Source organism: Oryctolagus cuniculus, chromosome 4, assembly GCF_964237555.1.
Source record: "Oryctolagus cuniculus chromosome 4, mOryCun1.1, whole genome shotgun sequence".
NCBI lineage: Eukaryota > Metazoa > Chordata > Mammalia > Lagomorpha > Leporidae > Oryctolagus > Oryctolagus cuniculus.
The window spans coordinates 124,197,386-124,220,280 of NC_091435.1; the positions used below are offsets into that span (position 1 = coordinate 124,197,386).

General features: G+C 44.4%; 1 protein-coding gene across 1 annotated transcript in view; it reads right to left on the reverse strand.

Moving 5' to 3' along the window:
- TIPARP (TCDD inducible poly(ADP-ribose) polymerase) overlaps positions 1–5,163 on the reverse strand; it is a 32,720-nt gene extending 27,557 nt beyond the window's left edge. The window contains exons 1-2 of the mRNA XM_002716323.5: positions 4,935–5,163; positions 1,258–2,214 (exon numbers count right to left, since the gene is read on the reverse strand). Of these exons, the coding sequence (XP_002716369.1) occupies positions 1,258–2,174 (917 nt within the window). The 5' untranslated portion in view covers positions 2,175–2,214; positions 4,935–5,163. The remainder of the gene's footprint in view (positions 1–1,257; positions 2,215–4,934) is intronic.
- Positions 5,164–22,895: the final 17,732 nt, after the last annotated feature.

The window sequence follows — 22,895 nt, forward strand, 5'->3', positions numbered from 1 at the left end:
GCACCTGGCTCCTGGCTTCAGATCGACGCAGCGCACAGGCCTTAGCGGCCATTTGGGGGGTGAACCAACAGAAAAGGAAGATCTTTCTCTCTGTGTCTCTCTCTATAAGTCTGCCTGTCCAAAAAAAAAATTTAATGGTAAAAAGGTTTAAAAAGAACTAAAATAGACGTAATGGTGTTTTGGCATTATTAAGAAGTAAGGGAGGGGGCTGGCACTGTGCTGTAATAGGCTAAGCCTCTGCCTGTGGCGCCAGTTTGAGTCACAGCTGCTCCACTTCCAATCCGACTCCCTGCTGATGGCCTGGGAAAGCAGTGGAAGATGGTCCAAGTGTTTGGGCCCCTGCACCCGCGTGGGAGACCTGGAAGAAGCTCCTGGATCAGCTCAGCTCTGGCTGTAGCAGCCATTTGGGGAGTGCACCAGCAGATGGAAGACCTGTCTCTGTCTCTCTCTCTCCATCTACAACTCTACCTCTCAAATAAATAAATAAATCATTGAAAAAACAAAGTACGGGAGAAACTTCTGAATCGTTCACAGAAAGTGTTTACATCTTTCAAAATGAAAGCCACAAAAATCTCCAAATTGGGGCCAAAGTTGTGGCGGAGTGGTTAAGTTGCCATCTTGTGACAATGGCATCCCAGGAGTGCCAGTTCATGTTCCATCTGCTCCACTTCTGAGACAGCTTCCTGCCAATGGCCTGGGAAAAGCAGCAAACAGCCTGGGAAAAGAACGCGATGAAGCTCCAGGCTCTGGCCTGGCCATCAGGCTAGTTCAGCCGTGGTCCAGCCCTTGCCATTGTGGCCATCTGGGCAGTGAACCAGCAGCTGGAGGATCTCTCTCTCTCTCTCTCTCCCTGACTCTGACTTTCAAATAAATAAATAAAATCTTAAAAAAAAAAAAAAAACTCCAAACTACTCAACATTAAGAACTTTAAAATTAGATAAATTAGTATTTGTTATTTAAGTTGTATGATTCACCATGGACTTACTTTCAAAAGTGATTAAAACAGTATTGAACTCACAACGAAGTACAACTTCTCACTCACATGCACATGCAACAGACTGACATTTGAATTGTTTGGTTAGGTAAATACCCTGCATTCAACTACCATGAAAAATTAGGGCAGCATAAAGCCAAAAGATAACAGTGGAAAAGAGGGAAAAACAGTTATTACTGAAAGAAACCATCCTAGCAGGCTTTTAGTCTCTACCTTCTCTAAAGCATTTAACACCATTTTTCCAAGTTGTTATAAATACATACCCATATTTCATCCTCATTCTGTCATTTTCTGGGTTACAGTAAAATCTTTCCAAGTGCTCCTGAGAATCATTGGATACACTCTGCCACTTTTGAGTTGTTGTCCTCTTGATCTGCCAATGATATGGCAAGACAGTGTGATGCTTCAAACAATCCCTGCCATAAATACAAGTGCCTTGCAGAAAGTCCATGCAAATTTCAATTCCATTCTCCTGATGAGTATGGTACTGTAACTGATTCACCAGCTCGAACACAAGGTCAAGGGAAGCTTCCTCACTTTTGTCTTGGAAGAGCTCAGTACTCAATTTATCACTGGTGTCCAATATGTACTGGATTGTAAAACTGTTGTCTTGGAAAACCCCTGGAACATAATCCATGACTTTGTCAATGCAGTCAGGACTAGTAGGAACATCACTTGAAACCGAATGCAAAAGGTCAGTTTGGAAATGCCCTGTTGTAGCATCTGCCACTGTCCCACTGATGGTTTCTGGGGGAAAGCTGTGATCCTGAATTGGAACCACTTGTTCTGGAGCGTGGCCAGAAGGATGGGCATCTGGTATTTGGCCCCGGACATTTGTCCCATCAGGAATCAGGACGGACATATTGTTTTCTGTTGGTGGGCATGATGGATTGATTTCCAGTGGCTTTTTCACCATAGGTTCATGTAAGCTGCTCTCATCTGCATTCTGGTCTCTAGACCTAAAAACTCCATCAAGTGAGCCAGACTCTAGCAAAGTGTTTAATATTGGCCTCAAAGACCTCAGGGTTCCAGTTCCCAGCCTCTTCTGATCCTGCTTTTTCTTAAAACAAGTCTTCAATGGAGTGATCTTCTCAGAGAGTCTCATCTGGCATGAAAAGTCATCAGGAGAAGGAGGCTGCACTACACAGTCTGGCTCAGGTTCCGTGGTTTCCACTTCCATGGTGTGGATTAGCTCCAATTGCTCCTCAGAGTCTAAAACCCTACCAGGAAAGGAAGGAAGATGATCATTTACAAACTGACAACTGAATCCCATTCATTCATTAGAATGTTTTGTTTTGGTCCGTGACTAAGTACTTGAAATCACTCCTGCTGCTCTCTATTTAGTCTTTACAGGTCAGCTTTAATTTCCATTTGAGAAAGCCAGGCTCCAAAGCAGCCCAGACTATTCAAAAACTTACAACAGGTAAAGGCACATGAGTATGTTTCAATAAGTCTTTGGCATTTACTGTGGACTTAATGTACAACAGTTTATAATTCCTCTGGTGTATGGATTTTTACCATAAGGCTAGAAAGAAGTAGGGGGTGAGAAATGTTGAGGTAGAAGTAACTGTTAAATGATGACAGAAGGGAAACCACATCTCTACTCAGCTTTGTGGTTTTCTGCACAGTTGTTTATGTTATCACCTGTCTCGTGAGTTGACAAAAACTTAGTTTTTGTGGGGGGAAAAAAAGTTCACCACCAAATAAAAGATAAACTTCAGAGTTAATTAGTAAGTGAACCTGAGATGTGAGGCTATACATAGGAAACAGGGGCTCTCAACTGAAATGTTATATGAGAGAAAGCCAGGAGTCTGTTAATTATTTCTATATTGAGAAAGTTCCAGTATATTCCAACAATGTTACGGGCTACACCTGCAATCCCCAAAAAACATTACCACTACTGAAGGACTATCATTCTTATCATCAGCAACAACCTGAACACTGTCAAAAGGCAAATACAACTAAATAAAGGGCCCTCCTAGTCTCTGTCTTCATAAAAGTTATGCAGGTACATGCTTTAAAGAAAGCACATGAAAGTAGATTCTAGAAAAATGAAACTAAAGTATAAGATACTCATACACACAAATACTAAAAAAGTTCTTCCAAGAATCAAAAAACCTTGAAAAAAACCCTAAAATTAGAAAATATTTACTGAGATTGTACCAAGTAACAAAGGATGGTGACTGGCAATTAATCCTCTTTTGTCCAACAGAGTGAAAGAGTTATTTGATGCAAGAACCCATGATTTAATCAAGCATTCACCCTAGGTGCCTGATACAGTGCTCAGCACAATGCAGACATTGCGTATTCCATAATATCCATAATTTGTTGGCTTACTGAAGAAAAGGCATTAAATGCTTAGTTCTTTGCTGTTTATGGGTTAACAAAAAATAAAATCAAATCCCCAGGAAAACGAGCATTAAAGATCTAACTGGAGACGTTCATAAAGCTATGTGTAAAAAGAGCGTAATAATATTCAGAAAAATAAAACAGTATATAACAAACTATCAGTACACATGGTAAGCACAAAAGGAAAAGGCAGAAATAGGAGAGAGCGGTGTGAGCTGGCATTATTAGGGAAAGCTTCACGAAGGAGGGATCTGACATGAGACATAAATCAACTGGAAAGCAGCCAAGCCAGGCGTTATTATTCATCATTCGGTGCTCTTGCCTCAAGGCACAATTGGCACAGATTGTGGTATTCCCTCTCCACCACACCAAACCGGCCTGTGCCTTCCCCCACGCACACCACAAACTAAACCACTCCTATCACACCCAATCAAGGCAGAGCAGCCACTAAAGCAATTTTACTTAGACGTGCACGCGCGCGCGCGCACACGCGCACACACACACACACACACACACACACACACACACGCCCGCACACACACACCAACTTTTCCTGTTCTTGCCCCTTGTCAAACTCGGAAACAAAACTGGGGAGAAGAAGAGAGAACTCGAGTAGTTCCTCAATTAGTTTGCATAACAGAAAAATAAAGATTGGAAGGGCACTTCCTCCAGGGCCCCGCTGCAGGCGACACACCGCGCCACCTCTCACCTCGTGACGCCCATCACACCTTCCATGGAAACCGCCCGCCGCCGCGCGACTCCCGGGCGCCAGCTCGGGTCCGAGCGACGCCTCCTGCCGGCCGCGGCGGTTGGCGCAGCTCGGGGCCCCGAGGCGCCGCCGCTCCGCGCCACGGTGCAGAGGCGCCGCCGGGTCCCGCAATCCCTGGGGTCCCGCGGAGCGTTCCCGCCCCGACAGACGCCCGGGCGCCCCCCACCCCTCAACCAACTTCGAGCCCCGGCGTCCCCGCATCCCCCTCTCCCGGCGCCTTCCACACTGAATTCCGGCTGCACCTCCCGAGGAGCGTCCTGCGACTCCCGGGGGGCTCGCCCAACTCAGCCGCCAAGCGGCCAAGCGAGCGCGGCGGCCGGCTCGCGGGCGGCGAAGCCGAAAAAGTTCACGCGAAAGCCGCCTGCAAACTTCTGGGCTGCAGCCCGGAGCGCGGGGTGCCCGGAAGGCTCCCGCAGCCGCCGCGCCCTCCCCCGGGGCTGCGAAGGGTTCCTCCGCGCCTCAGAGTGCCAGGGTCTGCCCGCAAAGACGCGCCCCAGCCCGCCCGCCCGCCCGCCCTGACGGGCAGGGGCAGACTCTGGCGACCCCGACTAAATCTTCAGCGTCTAAAATCTCCAGCGTCCCATTAGTACACCTGCCAAAGGCTCTGGGTGTGTAAGACGACTTAGAAGTGTAAACGAATCCCACCCTGATACTGACGGGATCGGATCCGAGGGAATTCGGTACAAAGACAGTCTAAAAACCAATTAGCCCGATCTGCCAGAGCCCGGCACTCTCCCGGCGGGGGACCGGGGCCGCGAGGCCAGCGCCCGCCATCCCGACTAGGGTCCCTCGTCCCCTCAGAGCCCACCCGGCGCCCCTTACCTGAACGGGCAGGCTGAGAAAACGGACGTCCAGAGCAGCGTCCGCGCCAGGGGTCGGCACGGAGACGGGTGCCGGCGTCTAGGGGTCGCAGGCTGGCGAAGCGGCGAGCCGCGCACGGGCCATTCCGCCGCCGCGAGCGCAGAAAGGCTGGACCGCGCTCCCGTTCCAGATCGCTCGCCTGTCACCTCGAGCTCTGCTTTAAGTGGCTTCCGGTCGCCTCCTCCCGGCGGCCCCGTCGCGGAGGCGGAGCCTGGGCGGCGGGGGGTGGGGTGGGGTGAGGGGGCCGGGCGCTCAGTGGGTGCCAGGAAGAGGAGGCCCGCCCCCCGCGCGCGCGTGCGCGCTCGCTCGCTCGCTCGCGGGGTGGCGCGGGGGTGTGCGTGCTGCGGCCCTGTGCTCCCGCGAGGGGGCGTGTCCCTTCGCGGGCCGGCGGGGTCCTGCAGGGTCCGCGTCTACGCGCGCCGAGGAGCGCGGGCTGGGAGGGCAGGAGGCGCGCGCTACGTGGGGCGGGCTCCACCTGCCTGCGGACAGATGGAGGGTCACTTTGTTCCAAGTAGACCTGGGCACCCGATGTGAGGGAGGATGTGAAACGGAACGACCCGTTTCGGTGCGGTTGGCTTTGTTTATTTGCCTCCACACGAGACGCTCCCAGCCACGGACGCCGCCCGACCCAGAAAGGAGGCAAACGGCTGCCACCGCGGCTGCCGCCAGACGGGGTCGCCTGCCCCGCGCCGGTTGGGCGGGACGGGCTGCGCAGTATAGCTTAGGGCGTTTGACCGTGGAAGCGCGTTTACGTGTGTTTTCAGGCCCACACACACCATACGGACTTAGTTACTCATTTAACGAACATGTTCCGTCAGAGCGCCAGTTACGGGCCGGGCAAGGCCCCGAAGCGCCCGGGCCCCGTGCCTGGCCTCAGGGCGCTAGCGGAGCACCCAGGGGTCACCGAACTGTACACCGAGTGTGAAATAGCCATTTTTTCTGGATTGTAAAATTCTTTGAAGTGTAACTCCGCGTATTGTATACATTTTCGGTGGTGAGGAAAGAAACACTACATTAAGTTAATATAATTCCTATATATAAATATATATTTAAAATGGGGAGGGATGAGCGCGGGTCAGGGTATCCTGGTAATCCCAGACAGGGATTAATAGGAAAAATCGGGACTTTAGAGGGAACGATGATAGGAACACGGTTCCAAGCCTTTAGTACCCTGTTCTAAATCAGCCTAGGTAGGAACACCAGCGAGGAGTAAAGGGTGGTACCTCCCAGCAGGTTTATTTCAAGTCCATCAAGATAAAACTAAGGTGGAGTTGATGGGGTAGAATTCAGAGGCCGATTGGTTAAAAAACAAGCATCCTTAGCTTTCAAAACTGTATCGAGAAAAGATCTTGATCTGTGACTACTCATACATAGAATTCCCTAGAAGCAAATATTTAAGTTTACCATCTTACTGTTTGCTTTCAATTTGTCTCCGCTGTTTTGTTCCTTTACTTTTCTTTCCTGCCTTCCTTTGGAATTTTTAATTCCATTCTCTTCTAACAAATAGATTGTTACATGTTCTTTATTGTTTTGGTAGTGGTTCAGTTATTTGTTGCTGTGTCCAAACCAAAAACGGAACAACTTAAACCAATAATCCTTATATTTGCTCATGATTCTGAATTGTCTGGCTCAGGAATTCAGTCAGGGCATACTACAAGTGGTTGATCCCTGCTCCACCATGTCTGGGGTGTTGATTAGGGTGTCTCAGATGGCCAGGCTAGGATGGCTCAACAAGGCCATATGTCTTGGGACATGTGGATAGAGATGGAGTCTCATAACAGAGAAGAAGATGAGCGTGGTGTGGAAAATATGAAGATGGAAGCTAAGGATGTTGGAGCACAAAGATGGAAGGTTGTTGGGTTCATTCCTTGTTTTTCTCTACATTGCTTTTCCATGTGGCTGATTTAAGATTTCTTCACACAATGGTAATCCTAAGGTTGCAAGAAGGGATATAAGACAAACTCAATATGCAAACCTTTTCTTGTATCAGTCTTACTCATGTGTCCTTGGCCAGAGCAAGTCATATGACCAAGCTCAGCATCAGTGTGGGATGGAACTTACACAAGACTGTAGACATTGGGGGAAAATGGCTCATGAGGACCACTGAGATTCAAGGCAGATCACCAGAACTCCAATCAGGAATTAATAATTAAAAGTTACTTCCAGATGTAGCTTTTTAGGGTTTCATCTTAAAATCTTTCCTCCTCAGGTCCTGAACTCAAATATTACTTGAGGCAGTTGAAAACTTTAGCTGTTTTATTTTATTTTTTTTTTAATTTTTGACAGGCAGAGTGGACAGTGAGAGAGAGAGAAACAGAGAGAAAGGTCTTCCCTTTGCCGTTGGTTCACCCTCCAATGGCCACCGCGGCTGGTGCGCCGCGGCCGGCGCAACGCACCAATCCGAAGCCAGGAGCCAGGTGCTTTTCCTGGTCTCCCATGGGGTGCAGGGCCCAAGGACCTGGGCCATCCTCCACTGCACTCCCGGGCCACAGCAGAGAGCTGGCCTGGAAGAGGGGCAACTGGGACAGAATCCGGCGCCCTGACCGGGACTAGAACCCGGTGTGCTGGCACCGCAAGGCGGAGGATTAGCCTATTGAGCCACGGCGCCGGCCAGCTGGTTTCTATCTTGGTTATTTTTTTATTAAGATTTATTTATTTTTTTTTATTTGAAAGTCAGAGTTACACAGAAGAGAGGCAGAGAGAGAGAGAGAGAGAGAGAGAGGTCTTCCATCCACTGGTTCACTCCCTAAATGGCCTCAATGGCTGGAGCTGCACCCATCCAAATCCAGTAGCCAAGAGTTTCTTCCGGGTCTCCCACATGGGTGCAGGGGCCTAAGGACTTGGGCTATCTTTCACTGCTTTCCCATGCCATAGCAGAGAGCTGGATTGGAAGTGGAGCAGCTGGATCTCGAACCAGCGCCCATATGGGATGCTGGCGCTTCAAGCCAGGGCGTTAACCCACTGTGCCACAGCCCTGGCCCCTCTATCATGTTTTGATAACATTTTTTTTTTTAATTTGAAAAGCAGAGAAAACAGAGAAAGAGACCCCTTCCATCTGCTGCTTCACTCCCCTGAATGCTCCTAATAGACAGGTCTGGATCAAGCTGAAGCCCGCAGCCAGAACTCCATCCTGGTCTCCCATATGGGTGGCAGGGACCCAGTTAAGTACTTCAGCCATCATCTGCTATCTGTCCAGGGGATATGCATTAACTAAATTGGATAGGAGGCCAAAGCAGGACTCAATCCCAGCCACTCGAAATATTGGATGCAGCAGATTCAAGTGGTGGCTTAACCAATTGCATGACAAGGCCTGCATTGTAGCTATCTCTCTACTATTGCTTTTGAAATGTCAGTTTCCTCAAAGGGGAAAATGCCACCAAATTCTGCACCCAACACTCTTGGATTGGCACCAGTGCTGTGGCATAGCAGGTAAAGCCCCTGCCTGTCATGCCGACATCTCATATGGACGCTGGTTTCAGTCCTTGCTGCTCCACTTCTGATCCAGCTCTCTGTTATGATCTGGGAAGGCAGTATAAGATGGCCCAAGTCATTGGGCCCTGCACCCAAGTGGGAGACCTGGAGGAAGCTCCAGGCTCCTGCTTTGGATCGGTCCAGCTCTGGCCGTTTCGGCCATTTGGAGAGTGAACCAGAGGATGAAAGACCTCTCTTGCTCTTGCTCTCACACTCTGCCTCTCTGTAATCCTGCCCTTCAAATAAATAAATAAATCTTTTTTTTAAAGAAACCTACATATGCAACTATATGACTTATACATTTGTATACTTTTTATATGAGGTCCTAAGCCATTTAATTATTTTTAAATATGTTTATAGGCTGGAAATATTTTAATTTCCAAATTTTCCTTTTATTGCTCATTTCTGTTATTACTGTCTGCTGATGTGCCTTACTATAACAATTCAGTTCAGTAGAGTACTTCCCCTGAACAATGTATTAATATAAAAGTTAAGACTTCTTACTTGAAATTTCAAGAGATGCAAAGCCTCCAGTTTTCACTTTCATTAACAGTAAATGCTTATGTAAATATCAACATTGTGTTGCTTTCAGCTTTTTGCAATTATTAGTTAGAGTTAATTCCCTAACATCCTCTGGTAGAGATTCAAACATTTCTGGTTACCACCTCAAGAAGGAAACTGACTAACATGGCATGACTCAGCTCAATGAAGGACCTGAGATTTGAAAATAGTCTTTGTCTTTTAGCAATGCTGTACGGAGATCAAGTGGAGAGTACAGCCAATTTGCATAAATGGTGAACTGACAAGTCCTTATCTATGAGTGCTCAGTCCAAGCTATAATGTGTAATATAACTGTGTATAAAGGCAATCTATATTTAACTAAAAAGAATTTCCTATTTGCATGTATCCAATAGATCCAAAGTAAAAGGAAATTCAAACTGTTATTATCTAGGCAACTGACTTCCATTTTTAAAGATTTATTTATTTATCTATCTATCTGAAAGGCAGAGAGAGATTCATTCCTCAAGTGACAGTAACAGCTGGTCTGGGCCGGGCTGAAGCCAGGATCCAGAAACTCCATCCTGGTCTCCTGCCCAAGAGTTTAGGACCTCTTCCACTGCATGCAGGAAGGGGAATTGAAAGCAGAGCAGGGGCTGGAGCTGTGGCATGGCAGGTAAGGCCGCTACCTGCAGTGCTGGCATCCCATATGGGTGCCGGTTCAATTCCCGGCTGCTCCACTTCCGATTGAGCTCTTTGCTATGGCCTGGGAAAGCAGTAGAAGTAGAAGATGGCCCAAGTGTTTGGGCCCCAGCATCCACATGGGAGACCCAAAAGTTCATGACTCCTGGCTTTGGATCAGCCTAGCTGCGGCTGTTGTGGCCATTTGGGGAGTGAACCGCAGATGAAAGACCTCTCTTTCTCTCTGCCTCTGCCTCTCTGTAACTCTGCCTCTCAAATAAATAAATAAATATTCAAAAAAAAGAAAAAAGTTTACATAAACAATTTTAAAAAGAGGGAAACACCCCAGGACAAATTAATCAAATAATGTATATTGTTTTAAAAAATTAAAAAAGGAAAGTGAAACAGATAAAATATGACTAGAATGAACTCTAAAATGCTTAAGCAAGCTCACAAACTGAGATTTGCATTATAAATTGCCTAAATATGTTCTGTACTGTTATTTACTCAGTATCCATGACAGTCAAGTGTACTCTTTTAATTCCTTCCAGTTTTGAACCTGTTGAATAACTCTCACAGCACAAGCTGAAAGAGCTGTCTGATCTAATAGTTTGGGGTCATTATGAGATTATGCCCTCAGAGAAGTCCCCAAATGTTTTCCTGACAGTTTATTCAGCTGATTCAACACACATTTATTGGGTGTGCATTAGTGACTGAGACAGTCTCCACTTTCTGTTTCTTACAGTGAACTCCATGAACTGATCATCCAGAATCACTGGTGGAAGCTTATTGCAAATTCCCCAGCCCCACCCTAGACCTCTTGAGTCAGAATCCCAGAGAACAAGCAGGCAGATTCTGCCCTTTGAAGAAGTTCCCCAGCTTCCTGCTGCTTTGAGAATTTACACTCTGGGGCTGGCCCTGTGGTTTAGTGGGTAAAACCTCTGCCTTCCATGCTGGCATCCCAGGGATGCCGGTTTGAGTCCTGGCTGCTCCACTTCTGATCCAGCTCCCTGCTAATGTGCCTACAAAGGCGGTGGAAGATTAACATATATTAGTCAGCTTTTTGGTTTATTTGTGACAAATTTATAAAGAGTAAAGCTGTAATTTAACTCACAGTTTTGGATGTTCAAGGCCAAGATGGAATCAGCCTCACTGGTTCTGCCCCTGGTGATGGTGTCTCTAGGAAGCACAGATCATCACAGGGCAGGAGACAGGGAGCAACTATATTTCTGTATATGTCTGTCTCTCTCCAAATAAAGCCGTCAGGATTCAGTGATGAGCTCCACATTACCAAACCATTCCAATCTAATCATTTTCCAAAGGCCATCTCCAAAACTCATAATTGGATTAAATTTTCACCATCTTAGTATTTTTTTAAAAAAAGATTTATTTATTTATTTGAAAGAGTTACACAGAAGGAGAGGCAGAAAGAGAGAGAGAGGTCTTCCGTCCGCTGGTTCACTCCCCTATTGGCCACAATGGCCGGAGTTGGCGCTGATCCGAAGCCAGGAGCCAGGAGCTTCTTCAGGTTCTCCCACGCGGGTGCAGGCCCAACTCCTTGGGCCATCTTCTACTGCTTTCCCAGACCATAGCAGAGAGCTGGATGGGAAGTGGAGCAGCCGGGTCTCGAACCGGTGCCCATATGGGATGCCAGCACTGCAGGCGGTGGCTTAACCCGCTACGCCACAGCACTGGCCCCATGAGTACTCATTTTCACCCAGGCTGAGACCCAGTTCACTGAGGCACAAACTTCTGTTCTTCCACTTATTCTTCATCTTCTCCCTGCCCCTTTAAAAAAAAAAAAAAGAAGAAGAAGATTCTGTTTTGTTTTGAGATATAGAAGAGTGAGACAGAGAACTCCCATTCTCTGGTTCATTCCCTAAACTCCCACAAGGTAGAGCTTGACTGGACTGATGAAGAAAGGCAGAAACACAATCTAAGTCTCCCGTGTAGGTAGGGACCAAACTATTTGAGCCAGCACTTTCTGCTTCCCAGGGTGCATTGCAGGAAGCCGGAATTGGGAACTGAGTCAGGACTCAATTCCAAGCACTCAGATATGAGATGCAGGTGCCCCAACCAGCAGCTCAATTGCTAGGATAAATGCCCTTCCTTTTTCTCAAATTTTATATTATCATGAGACATTCTGGGCCATGAATAGTTCTGATTTTTGCTATTTTGCTATTGGCTTTGCAAAGCCAACAACCACCTCTGTGGTAAAGACTTTTTCCAATACTTGACAGAATGCAGGAATTGAATTCCTTGGTAGCCTTGGTCAGTTGCACTGCATGGACTCATACACATAGCATAAATTTTCATGTTAATGTCCAACCTCAGTATAGTGAGGAGATTGTTCTGAAGTCCACCTGCCTTTCACCTCTAACTCACCCACCAGGCAAACAGCTCCTAAACCAGGGGTTTTCAACCTGGCCTCTACATGAGAATCACTTGAGCCACTTTTTTGTTTGTTTGTTTGTTTAAAGATTTTATTTATTTACTTGAATGTCAGAGTTACAGAGAGGCAGAGGCAGAGAGAAAGTCTTCCATCCACTGATTCAATCCCCAAGTTAAGCCGATCCAAAGCCAGGAGTCAGGAGCTTCTTCCGGGTCTCCCATGCGAGTGCAAGGGCCCAAAGACTTGGACCATCTTCCACTGCTTTCTCAGGCCACAGCAGAGAGCTGGATTAGAAGTGGAGCCGCTGGGACTTGAACTGGCACCCATAGGGGATGCTGGCACTGTAGGAGATAGCTTTACCCTCTATGCCACAGTGCCAGCCCCGAGAATTACTTGAGCCACTTTAAATATATGTCTGTTTCCAATCTATACAGAAGGTCAATCTAATCAGAATTTCTCAGGTCTAGCCTGTACATTGGACACAAATTATGTCTTACCTTTTTCCTTTGCACCTAGTTTAGCATTTGACGTATGTCACATAGTTAATGATCCCATTCATTCATTCACTACATATTTATTGTGCATTTGTGTTCTGGGAGTTTCTAAGTACTAAGAACACAATAGAGAATAAAATAAATGGCCAATTCTTATCAACATTCTAATGGAAAGATCAGATGACAATGAAAGCTATAAAAATAAAATAAAATAAAATAAAAATAAAATAAAACATGGTAAGGGTAGGATAACCACATGCTTTATCAAACAAGATCATTTTGTGAATAATATTCACAATTATGTCAGTACAATACAGATAAAAACCAGAGCTGTCTTGGATAAACTGATACATATGGTCATTTTATATAATCTGTTAGGGAGTACTGTGGGAATGAGAATGGGGTGTTTTTAAATTTTTTAAAAACAAAAAGAAATGTGCTGTTCAGGAAAGACCTCCTTAAAAAGGAAATATTTAAGCAGAAGCTTGCAGAAAATGAAAGAGAAAGCCACAGAGATATTAAAGGAAGAGCATTCCTGGATAGCACGTGTAAAGGCTCCGAGGTAGGGACCAGCTTGCTTAGAGGGAAATCACGGAAGTCGATTTGATTGGAGCGGAACTGAACAAATAAGAGCTGTTGATGAAGTCAATGGGGTGGTTAGAGACCAGATCTTGTAAGGTTGTTTTTTTTTTGTTTGTTTGTTTTTTAGATTTATGTATTTATTTATTTGAAAGGCAGAGATACAGAGGGAGAAAGAGGTAAGGGAGAATGAAAGCAAGAGCTAGAGAGAGAGGAAGAGAGGGAACCTTCTATCTGCTGGTTCACTCACCAAATGGCAACAATCGGGCATTTGGGTAGAGAGTGCTTGGGACATCTTCCACTGCTTGCCCAGAGGATCAGAAGTGGAGCAGCTGGGACTCAAACCAGTGCCTACTTGGGATGCCTTCCCCTGCAGGCAGAGGCTTAACCTCCCAGGCCACAGTGCCGGCCCCTCAGGAGGTCTTCTAGTCTTACAATAAGGACTTTGGATGTTACTTCAGACAGAAATCCATATAACTTACACTGGAAAAGGATCCCTCTGGTGGCTATATGGCAGGGGCCTTGTAGGTTAGAAAGGGTGAAAACGGGAAGGTGAGTTAACCGTCCAGGCAGGGCCATGGGGAGTGACGGTTAGATTCTGCACACCGGCTCAGGTAGAGCTGGGAGGATTTGTTGTTAAATAGAATAGTATGAGGTTAAACTGAAGAGCCAGGGGTGATGACTCAGCTTTTAGTTTGAGGAACTAGAAGAATGGGGTTGTGAGATTGTTTTGAGGGGCTGGTGCTGTGGTGTAGCGAGTTAGGTCGCTGCCTGCAGTGCCGGCATGCATATGGGCGCCGGTTCGAGACCCAGCTGCTCCACTTCCCATCTAGCTCTCTGATGTGGCCTGGGAAAGCAGTTAGAAGATGGTCCAGGTCCTTGGGCCCCTGCACCCACGTGGGAGACCCAGAGGAAGCTCCTGGCTCCTGGCTCCTGGCTTCTAATTGGCACAGCTCCGGCTGTTGCAGCCAATTGGGGAGTGGACCTGCAGATGGAAGACCTCTTTCACTCTGCCTCTGCTCTCTCTGTGTAACTCTTTCAGATAAATAAATAAATCTTAAAAAAAAAAAAAGAGAAGAGAGAGAGAGAGAGAGAGATTGTTTTGGGATAGTGAAGATTGTGGGAGGGATGAGCTTTCAGGAGAAAGGAGAAGCAAGAGTGTAGTTTTGAGTATGTTAGAATTGTAACGTTAGATATCCAAATGGAGAAGTCAATAGGCAATTGGATGATGAGCTCTAGGGTTTAGGAGAGATGTTATAGCTACTGCTACTGGGACTGCCGCTGTGGCATGGTGGGCTAAGCCTCCTACTGCAGCGCTGGCATCCCATATGGGCACCAGTTCGAGTCCTGGCTGCTCAACTTCCAATCCAGCTCTCTGTATGGCCTGGGAAAGCAGTGGAAAATAGCCCAAGTGTTTGGGCCCCTACACCTGTGTGGGAGACCTGAAGACGCTCCTGGCTCCTGGCTTTGGATCAGCACAGCTCTGGCTGTTTGGGGAGTGAATCAGCAGATGGAAGACTTCTTTTTCTCTCTCTCTACCGCCATGTAACCTTGCCTTTCAAGTAAGTAAAATAAATGTTAAAAAAAAAAAAAAAGCTGCTACTGTTATCTACAAATGTTCCCATTTCTAAATCTACATTGGCTCCTCCATGTGACATATAAGTTAATTAACAAGGCTTCAATGTGTATATTTTAAAAGAAGAATAATGGTCAGTATTCAGTGCTTGTAGAGGGGAAAGATTTACTTTCCCAAAGCTCAGAAGTGAGGAATTGCCCAGTAGTGTGTCCACTCAGTTCATATTTTCATATTGCCAACAGAGCCAAATTGTAATCCCTAAAAACATGAGCTAATTTAAAGTCCCCATTACCCAACTGTGACCTGACTACCCCATTCAGGGAAGCTGACTGAATAAGAAATGACTTTGAGGCTAAAGAAGTGAAACAGTTGACATTTATATGTCCTGTAGGTCTAAAAAAAGAAAAATAGCTGGGTCAAGCATATTAAAACATGAACATAAAAAATTGATACAGCCTTGTGCAAGTTTTTAGTAATGTAAGCTAAATCTGGCTTTAAAACAAAAACTTAGAGCATCAATTAGAGTTTCCATCCTTTATTGGCTTCTTGCCTGTGGACTTTAAAGAAGCAACTGTCTTATTTTCAAATATAAAATAGATGAAAATGTACCATACCAGAAAAATCTATAATATACACAAAAAAATCTGCAACACTATTTACTGTGTATATTATTTTGACTTCATCACCTACCTGAGAGGCGTTGGTTTACATTTTCACTTTCTGAAGAGTTAGCTGAATTAGAAATCAAGGCCCTAAATGGCTTTTTCTCCATCAACAGTGTGTTTCTGTTGAAATTAAGGTAATCTCTTGGTTTGAAAGTTTTGCAAAGCCACCAAAAACAATATTTCTTTAGTTAAAAATGACTACTGAAATGAAATCAATGTTATCATAACAGAAATGGAAACTGAAACTGTTTTTTTATTATTCCTCAAAGTTAAAAGCCATAAAATTTAGTGGCATCAACCGAACTTTAGGTATAGACTTTCTGGTGGAAATAAATGTACTAGTTGCACAGGTAAGTGACCCAGAAAAAAAATCTTGTTGATTGACATAATTTTTATTCATTCCTCGATTTTGTTGAGTGCCTGATTTTATTGGGTGCCTGCTGCAGGTAGTGGTTGGGCATGCAAAGTCTGAACAAAAAAGAACATCTACGCCTTCGTGTAGCACACGGGAAAAGACTTATTACTCAGATATCACGCAAATCAACATAGATTGCTGTGAAGAAGTGCAAGTTGCCATGACTGAGATCTGACCTAGAGTAGGGAAGCCAGGAATGCTTTCTTGGGGAAGAAATCTTTAGCTGAGCTCTGGTGATTAGGTAAACAGCAACTAAACTGAAAGGAGATGGGTGGGAGCAGTAAACAGTCGTCAAGAGATGGCAAGTGAAAAGAATTGTGAAGGTGTAGTGTGCAAAAGAGAGCTAATGTGTCTGGGAAAGAGAAAGTGAGAGGGAGTAGCTGGGGATGATTTGGGAATGTAGATCTTCATGCCTAATGAAAGATACTAAAGAAAAACGGAAGTCATTGGAATGTTTCAATTAGGAAAGTGACATGATCCTATCTTATGTATTTATTTTTTAAAGTTGATCTATAGTAAAGAGATCTTTCACTTCTGATAAGGGATTAGGCAATTCAGGCTAACACTCTTACCAGGAAAACCCACAAAACTTGGACCAAATAGTTTTAATATCACTCAGAGCTAACATGACAATGAAGAATTCAGTGAACAAGGTGTGAGAGAAGGAAACTCAGAGAGATTAGGAGAGAATTTAGAGTCATTCTTCCCCCAAGAGATGGCTATGAAGCTGAACACAATTTTTGACAGACTAATAGAAATAAGGGTATAAAACTGAAGTGCAAGGAAGGTCAAGAGAAGTGACAGCAGGGTTTAGGTTGGGACCCAAAGGACCTAGGTAAACACCAGATTAACTAATCCACCCAGAAGGCTGAGCCTTCCCCCTTCAGATCCTCTCAGGTCTTCCAATTAGATTGGATTAAAGTGATCCAGAATTGCTATTGGCTTTAACCTTGTGCCAGAAGTGATTGTAAATACTCTTTGCAACATAACACTCTTCTAGGCCTCAAACTATTTTTATAATTATCCAAATGCAGTATCTGGCACTCAATGAAAATAAACAGGTAAAGGTTCACAAACCGATGGCACAGATCAATGACATCAAAGCCAAATTGAAGATCCCCCTATTTGAATATTTGAATAATAAAAAAATAATGAGGATAAGTCATTATATTCATAATTCATAAAATATTGAATAAAAAGGGAAAGCAATGATACTATAAAAATAGCTGGTAAAAGAGAAGGCAAAGCTCTTTTTACCAAAAGAATGTCAACTAGTAAGTGTAGACACATTGATGGGATTAGAAAACCACCATCCAAATAATAACTGAAGGGTGGGTAGAGACCTGTGCTGTGGCATAGCTGGTAAAGCCGCCACCTGCAGTGTCCGCATCCATATGGGCACCAATTTGAGTCCCGGCTGCTCTACTTCCAACCCAACTTTCTGCTATGGCCTGGGAAAGCAGTAGAAGATGGCCCGGGTGCTTGGACCCCTGCACCTGCATGGGAGATTTGGAAGAAGCTTCTGGCTCCTGGCTTTGGATCAGAGCAACTCCAGCTGTTGCCGCCATTTGGGGGTTGAACCAGCGGATGGAAGATCTCTCTCTCTCTCTCTCTCAGCCTCTGCCTCTCTGTAACTCTCCTTTTCAAATAAATAAATAAATCTTAAAACATACAAACAAAAAAAAAGGTAGGTATTTGATGCCACAGTTAAGATGCCTGCATTCCATATCAGAATGCCTGAGTTTGAGTCCTGGCTGTGGTTCCAATCTAGCTTCCTGTTGATGTGTACCCTGAGAGGCAGTAGGTTATGGCTCAAGTACTTGAGCCACCACCACCCACATGGGAGACCCAGTTTGAGTTCTGGGCCTGGCTCAACCCCTTGTTATGACCATTTGGGGAATGAAACAGTGGATAGAAATTCTCACTGTTTCTGTCTCTCTGCCTTACCAATAAATAAAAAATACTAAAAATAATTGTTAAGGAAAGGATCATCAATGGAAGCTAACACCCATAAGTGAAAGTTGGAAAATATTCATGTAGTCTAGAAGGTATCCCTTATACATTATTCAATATTAACAAAAATAAAGAGATAATCCAATAATAGAGGAAACTAACACATAACCACATCAAAGCAAAATGATCCAACTTAAAATGACTACAATAGGACAAGTGGACATTATGCACCTTCTAATATTGATGAACAGAGAACAGACCATCCTCTATGTAGTTTTGTTGCCAAAAATATTTAATCTGAAGTTAATCAAGAGGCAATAATGTGGCAAATGATAGGATATTCTGCAGAACTCTTTAAAAAAATATCAATGTTGCTTCCTGTAGGACATCTACATCCTAATTTTTCACAATGTTGTTAAATTTACTTCCAATAAGTGGTCCTGGTTGTATATCTAGAATTTTTCTAATGGTGACAGTGTCAAAATTTCCATGATTAGCTATTTCTTCTATGGATCTGTTAATGTTTGATTTGGGTTTCACTTCTGATGTTATCATTTTTCATTTCTTTCCTGTATTCTCATGTTTGTTGGCCAATTCCTCTTTGGAAAATCCATTTTTATAATATGTCAAATGAGTTTATTACTGGGAGATAAGAAGTCAACACAATTGCATGATTTGCTGTCTATGTATGAACTGAACAACAGATAGGCAACAACTAATCACTGACAGATTTTTGAAAAAAGTGCCATGATTGGTCACTGCCACTGATCATGCGGTCATCTGTTAATTATGTAGTGATTTTGTAACTGCTGTTCTAGTAGTGAGGTTTGTACTTTATGTAATTAGTTAATATAAATTGGTAACTGAAATTTGATTCATGTTGGGTTAAGTGCATATTTGTGTATGAAACTGTTGGTGGAAAACAGAATTGAAAAATAAAAATAAAAAATACAAACTTTATTTTTCAACATAAACTTCATAAAGTTCAAGATGATACCAGCCATTTAGACTATCCCTAAAGAACCGAAATTCCTGAGAATTTAACAATGTCAATGCAGTCTTTTTCATACTGTTATCTGAAGAAAGTAGGGGCCCTTTAAATAGTTTCAAAGATTAGTAAACAAGGGGGCCAGCGTTGTGGCATAGCAGTAAAGCCGTTGCCCATGATGTCAGTATCCTGGTTCTGGTTGCTCTGCTTCTGATCCAGCTCCCTGCTAATGTGTATAGGAAAGCAGCAGAGGTTAGCCTGAGTGCTTGGGCCCCTGCTCCCACATGGGAGACCCAGACATAGCTCCAGGCTCCTGGCCTTGGCTTGGCCCAGTCCCACCTGTTGCGGCCACCGGCGGGGTGGGAGGGTGGGGGGAGTTACCCCATAGATTAAAGTTCTCTCTCTCTACCTTTCCCCCTATCTCTGTAAATAAATCTTTTAGAAAAGAAGGTTAGGAAACAGGAAGTCAGAAGGAACCAAATCAGGACAAGATAATTGCCTAATGATTTCCTATTGATACTCATGCAAAATTGCCTATGTTTCACAAAAGGAATGAACAAGAGCATTGTCAAAGTGGAAAAGAACTTTTTGTGAAGCTTTCCTGGGCACTTTACTGCTAGAGCCTTGTCAAAACCCTCTCTTAATAAGTAGATGTTATTGATCTATGGCTATCCAGAAAGTCAACAGGCAAAATGCCTTTAGCATCCCAAAAAGCTGGTCACCACGCCCTTCTCTCTTGACCAGTCTGCTTTAGGCTTTTACTGTACTACTTCCACTTCTTGGTAGCCATTGCATTGATTGTGCTTTGTCTTTAGATCATACTGTTAGAGCCTTGTTTCATCTTCTGTTATAATTCTTTAAAGAGCTGCTTCAGGATCTTGATCCCACTGGTTTGAAATTCCCATTGAAAACTTTGCTCTTATCCACAGCTGATCTGAGTCCTTCAGTTTTGGCATGCCTTGAGCAGAAAGCTTGCTCCACTTTAATTTTTCAATCAGATTTGTGTAAGCTGACCCAGTTGAGATGGCCATTGTTTCTGCTGTTAATTGTCCATTCTCTTCGATCAGGGCACAAAAAGGTTAATATTTTCTTCATGAATTGATGTGAATAGTCTGCTGCTGTGTATGTTTTATAAGATTTATTTATTTATTTTCTGAAAGAGTTACACAGAGAGAGAAGGAGAGGCAGAGAGAGAGAGAGAGAGAGAGGTTTTCCATCTGCTGGTTCACTCCCGTTTGGCCTCAATGGCCAGAGATGTGCCAGGAGCCAGGAGCTCCCTCCGAGTCTCCCATGCCAGTGCAGGGCCCCAAGGACTTGGGCCGTCTTCTGCTGCCTTCCCAGGCCATAGTGATGCTAGGTATTTTTTTTAAAAGCATTTATTTATTTATTTGAAAGGCAGAGTTACAGAGAAAGAGAGGAGGAGAGACAGAAAGAGATCTTCCATCTGCTGCTTCAGTCCTCAAATGGCCACAACAGCTGGGGATGGGCCAGGCCGAAGCCAGGAACCTGGAACTCCGTCTGGGTCTCTTACATGGGTGGCAGGGGCCCAAAGATTCGGGCCATCTTGTTGCTTTCCCAGGTGCTTTAGCAAGAGCTGGATGAGAAGCAGGGAAGCCAGGACTTGAACCAGCACCCATTTGGCAGCGGTTAACAGTGCCACAACACCAGCCCTGATACTGTGGGTTTTACTTCAACATTATCTTATACCATCTTAAAATGAGACCTCTTTGTAAACTGCTGATTTCTTTGGGGGCATTATTCCCGTAAACTTTAAACAAAGCCTCAATGATCTTGTTACCATTTTCCAAACAAGCTTCATCATCAATTTGACATTTTTTTTCTTGCTTCAAGTTTATCAGAATCCATGTTGTTGTTATGGGGGCTATTTTCAAATGATATCTTTTCCTTCTTAGTGTCTCATGCTAGATCCTGCTCAGACAAGTTGTAGCAACTTGTTATTTTGGTGCAAAACAATTTTCAAATCCATGCATAGTTTTTGCATCAGATGCATTTACCATGAACTTATTGACAACCCCCGTACTTAGATGTGTATGTGAATCTAGATAAAAGCTACACAGATGCCCATTTGATTACTCATTCAGTTTTTCTATAAATTTACAGTTTATCATAACAAAAGGTGGGAGTGGGCATTGGGAAGGAGGAAGGTCATGAGGAAACAAAACTGCACTAGAAAATCTAGGGAAATACTTAACAATAAAAACAGACCAATAGGGGACCAACAGGGACATTAAAAAATGAGGTAAAGGGCCTGGCGCTATGGTGAAGTAGGTTAAGCATCCCATATGGCTGCCAGTTCAGGTCCTGGCTGCTCCACTTCCGATCCAGCTCTCTGCTTTGGCCTGGGAAAGCAGTGGAGGATGGCCCGAGTACTTGGGCCCCTGCACCCACATGGGAGACCAGGAAGAAGCTTTTGGCTCCTGATTTTGGATGGGCCCAGCTCCGGCTGTTGTGGCCATTTTGGGGAATGAACCAGTGAATGGAAAATCTCTCTGTTTCTACCTCTCTCTGTCTGTAGCTCTCCCTCTCAAATACATAAGTAAATCTAGGAAGGAAGGGAGGAAGGGAGGGAGGGAGGGAGGAAAGGAAGGAAGAGGAGGCCGGCACTGTGGCTCACTTGGTTAATCTTCCGCCTGCGGCGCCGGCATCCCTTATGGGCACTGGGTTCTAGTTCCGGTTGCTCCTCTTCCAGTCCAGCTTTTTGCTGTGGCCCGAGAGGGCAGTGGAGCATAGCCCAAGTGCTTGGGCCCCTGCATCCACTTGGGAGACCAGGAAGAAGCACCTGGCTCCTGGCTTCAGATCGGCGTAGCACCAGCAGGCCGTAGCAGCCACTTGGGGAGTGAACCAACAGAAGGAAGACCTTTCTCTCTGTCTCTCTCTCTCTCACTGTCTATAACTCTACCTGTCAAATGTAAAAAAAAATTGAAAAAAAAGAAAAAGAAAGAAAATGTGGTGAAATCAGAGTGGCTGGGTTTGCATCTCACTTTACTCACCAACCACATGATCTCAGAGATATTGTGTAACCACCTTGAATCTGTTTCTCCTTTAAAAATAAAGAATGCTATCTACTTCATAAGGTAATATAGAAGTTTAAATAAGTTGCACTTATCAAGTACTTGTAGTGGTGTGTATTAATTTGTAAGCGTGAGCTGTTGCAGGTTTATTAAGATAGGACAGACTTTGGATACTAAGGATAAGAATGTAGAAGTGTTTTTTTTTTTTTTTTTTTTTTAAGAATCTAGCAGGAGAAGGTTTAAGATAGAAGATATAATTATTGGTGTGTGGTTGAGAACTTGGGAGGATGTGGGAGACCCAGATGGAGTTCCTGGCTCCTAGCTTTGGCCAGGCCCAGCTCCAGTTGTTGTGGCCATTTTGGGAAGTGAACCAGAGGATAGAAGTTTTCTCTTTCTGTCTCTCCTTCTCTCAATTACTCTGCCTTTCAGATAAATAAATAAATCTTAAAAAAATAAAAATAAAAAAAGGAGGTAGAAGGAGATAGGAACCCGAGAAGTTGGTATTGTACTAAAGAAGGAGCAATTTCTATTCTAACAGGAGAGAAAGAAAGAATAGAATGGGAACTAGTGTAACTCAGGTGGTATATTTGCCTCAAAGAAGGAGTTACATTGAATGATTTCTGCATTTTTTAATAAATAAGAAGTAAGACATTTTCTGGGGTGAGCAGCACAGTAGGGGATTAGAGAATAAGAAAAGACTGGAATACTTGAAATGGTTCTTGTGAAAAACAAGACAGCCAGTTGGCCAAAGAACATAGTAAGATTGCTGGCATTGCTAAGAGTCCAGAGTTAGTGACCTTAAAATTATTACCGTAGCAGTCTACTCTTTTGTGTTTCTTACTCATAGTCCTCAGTTACCTTGGTGTAGGCATGGGGAATGTGGGCCACTGAGTTAATTCAAGATTGAGGGTTTTTTCTAGATTGATGTGAGGAAAAGAAACCAGGAAATTGATTTTATTGGCCGAGATATTACTGAAAGTATGGACCACAGAATATACCTAGGAGCAAATTAAAAGCAGGAGAGGCTAGTGATGAGAAAGAAAGTAAAGGGAAGTATGACTGAGGGAAGGGTCCCCTTGAGGTCATTTTAATGGTCCCAAAGAAAATTGTTTAATAAGTAAGCTAGCCATTTCCCAAATTAGGGAGCACTGCGCCATGTAAACAGGATGTTCAATGGG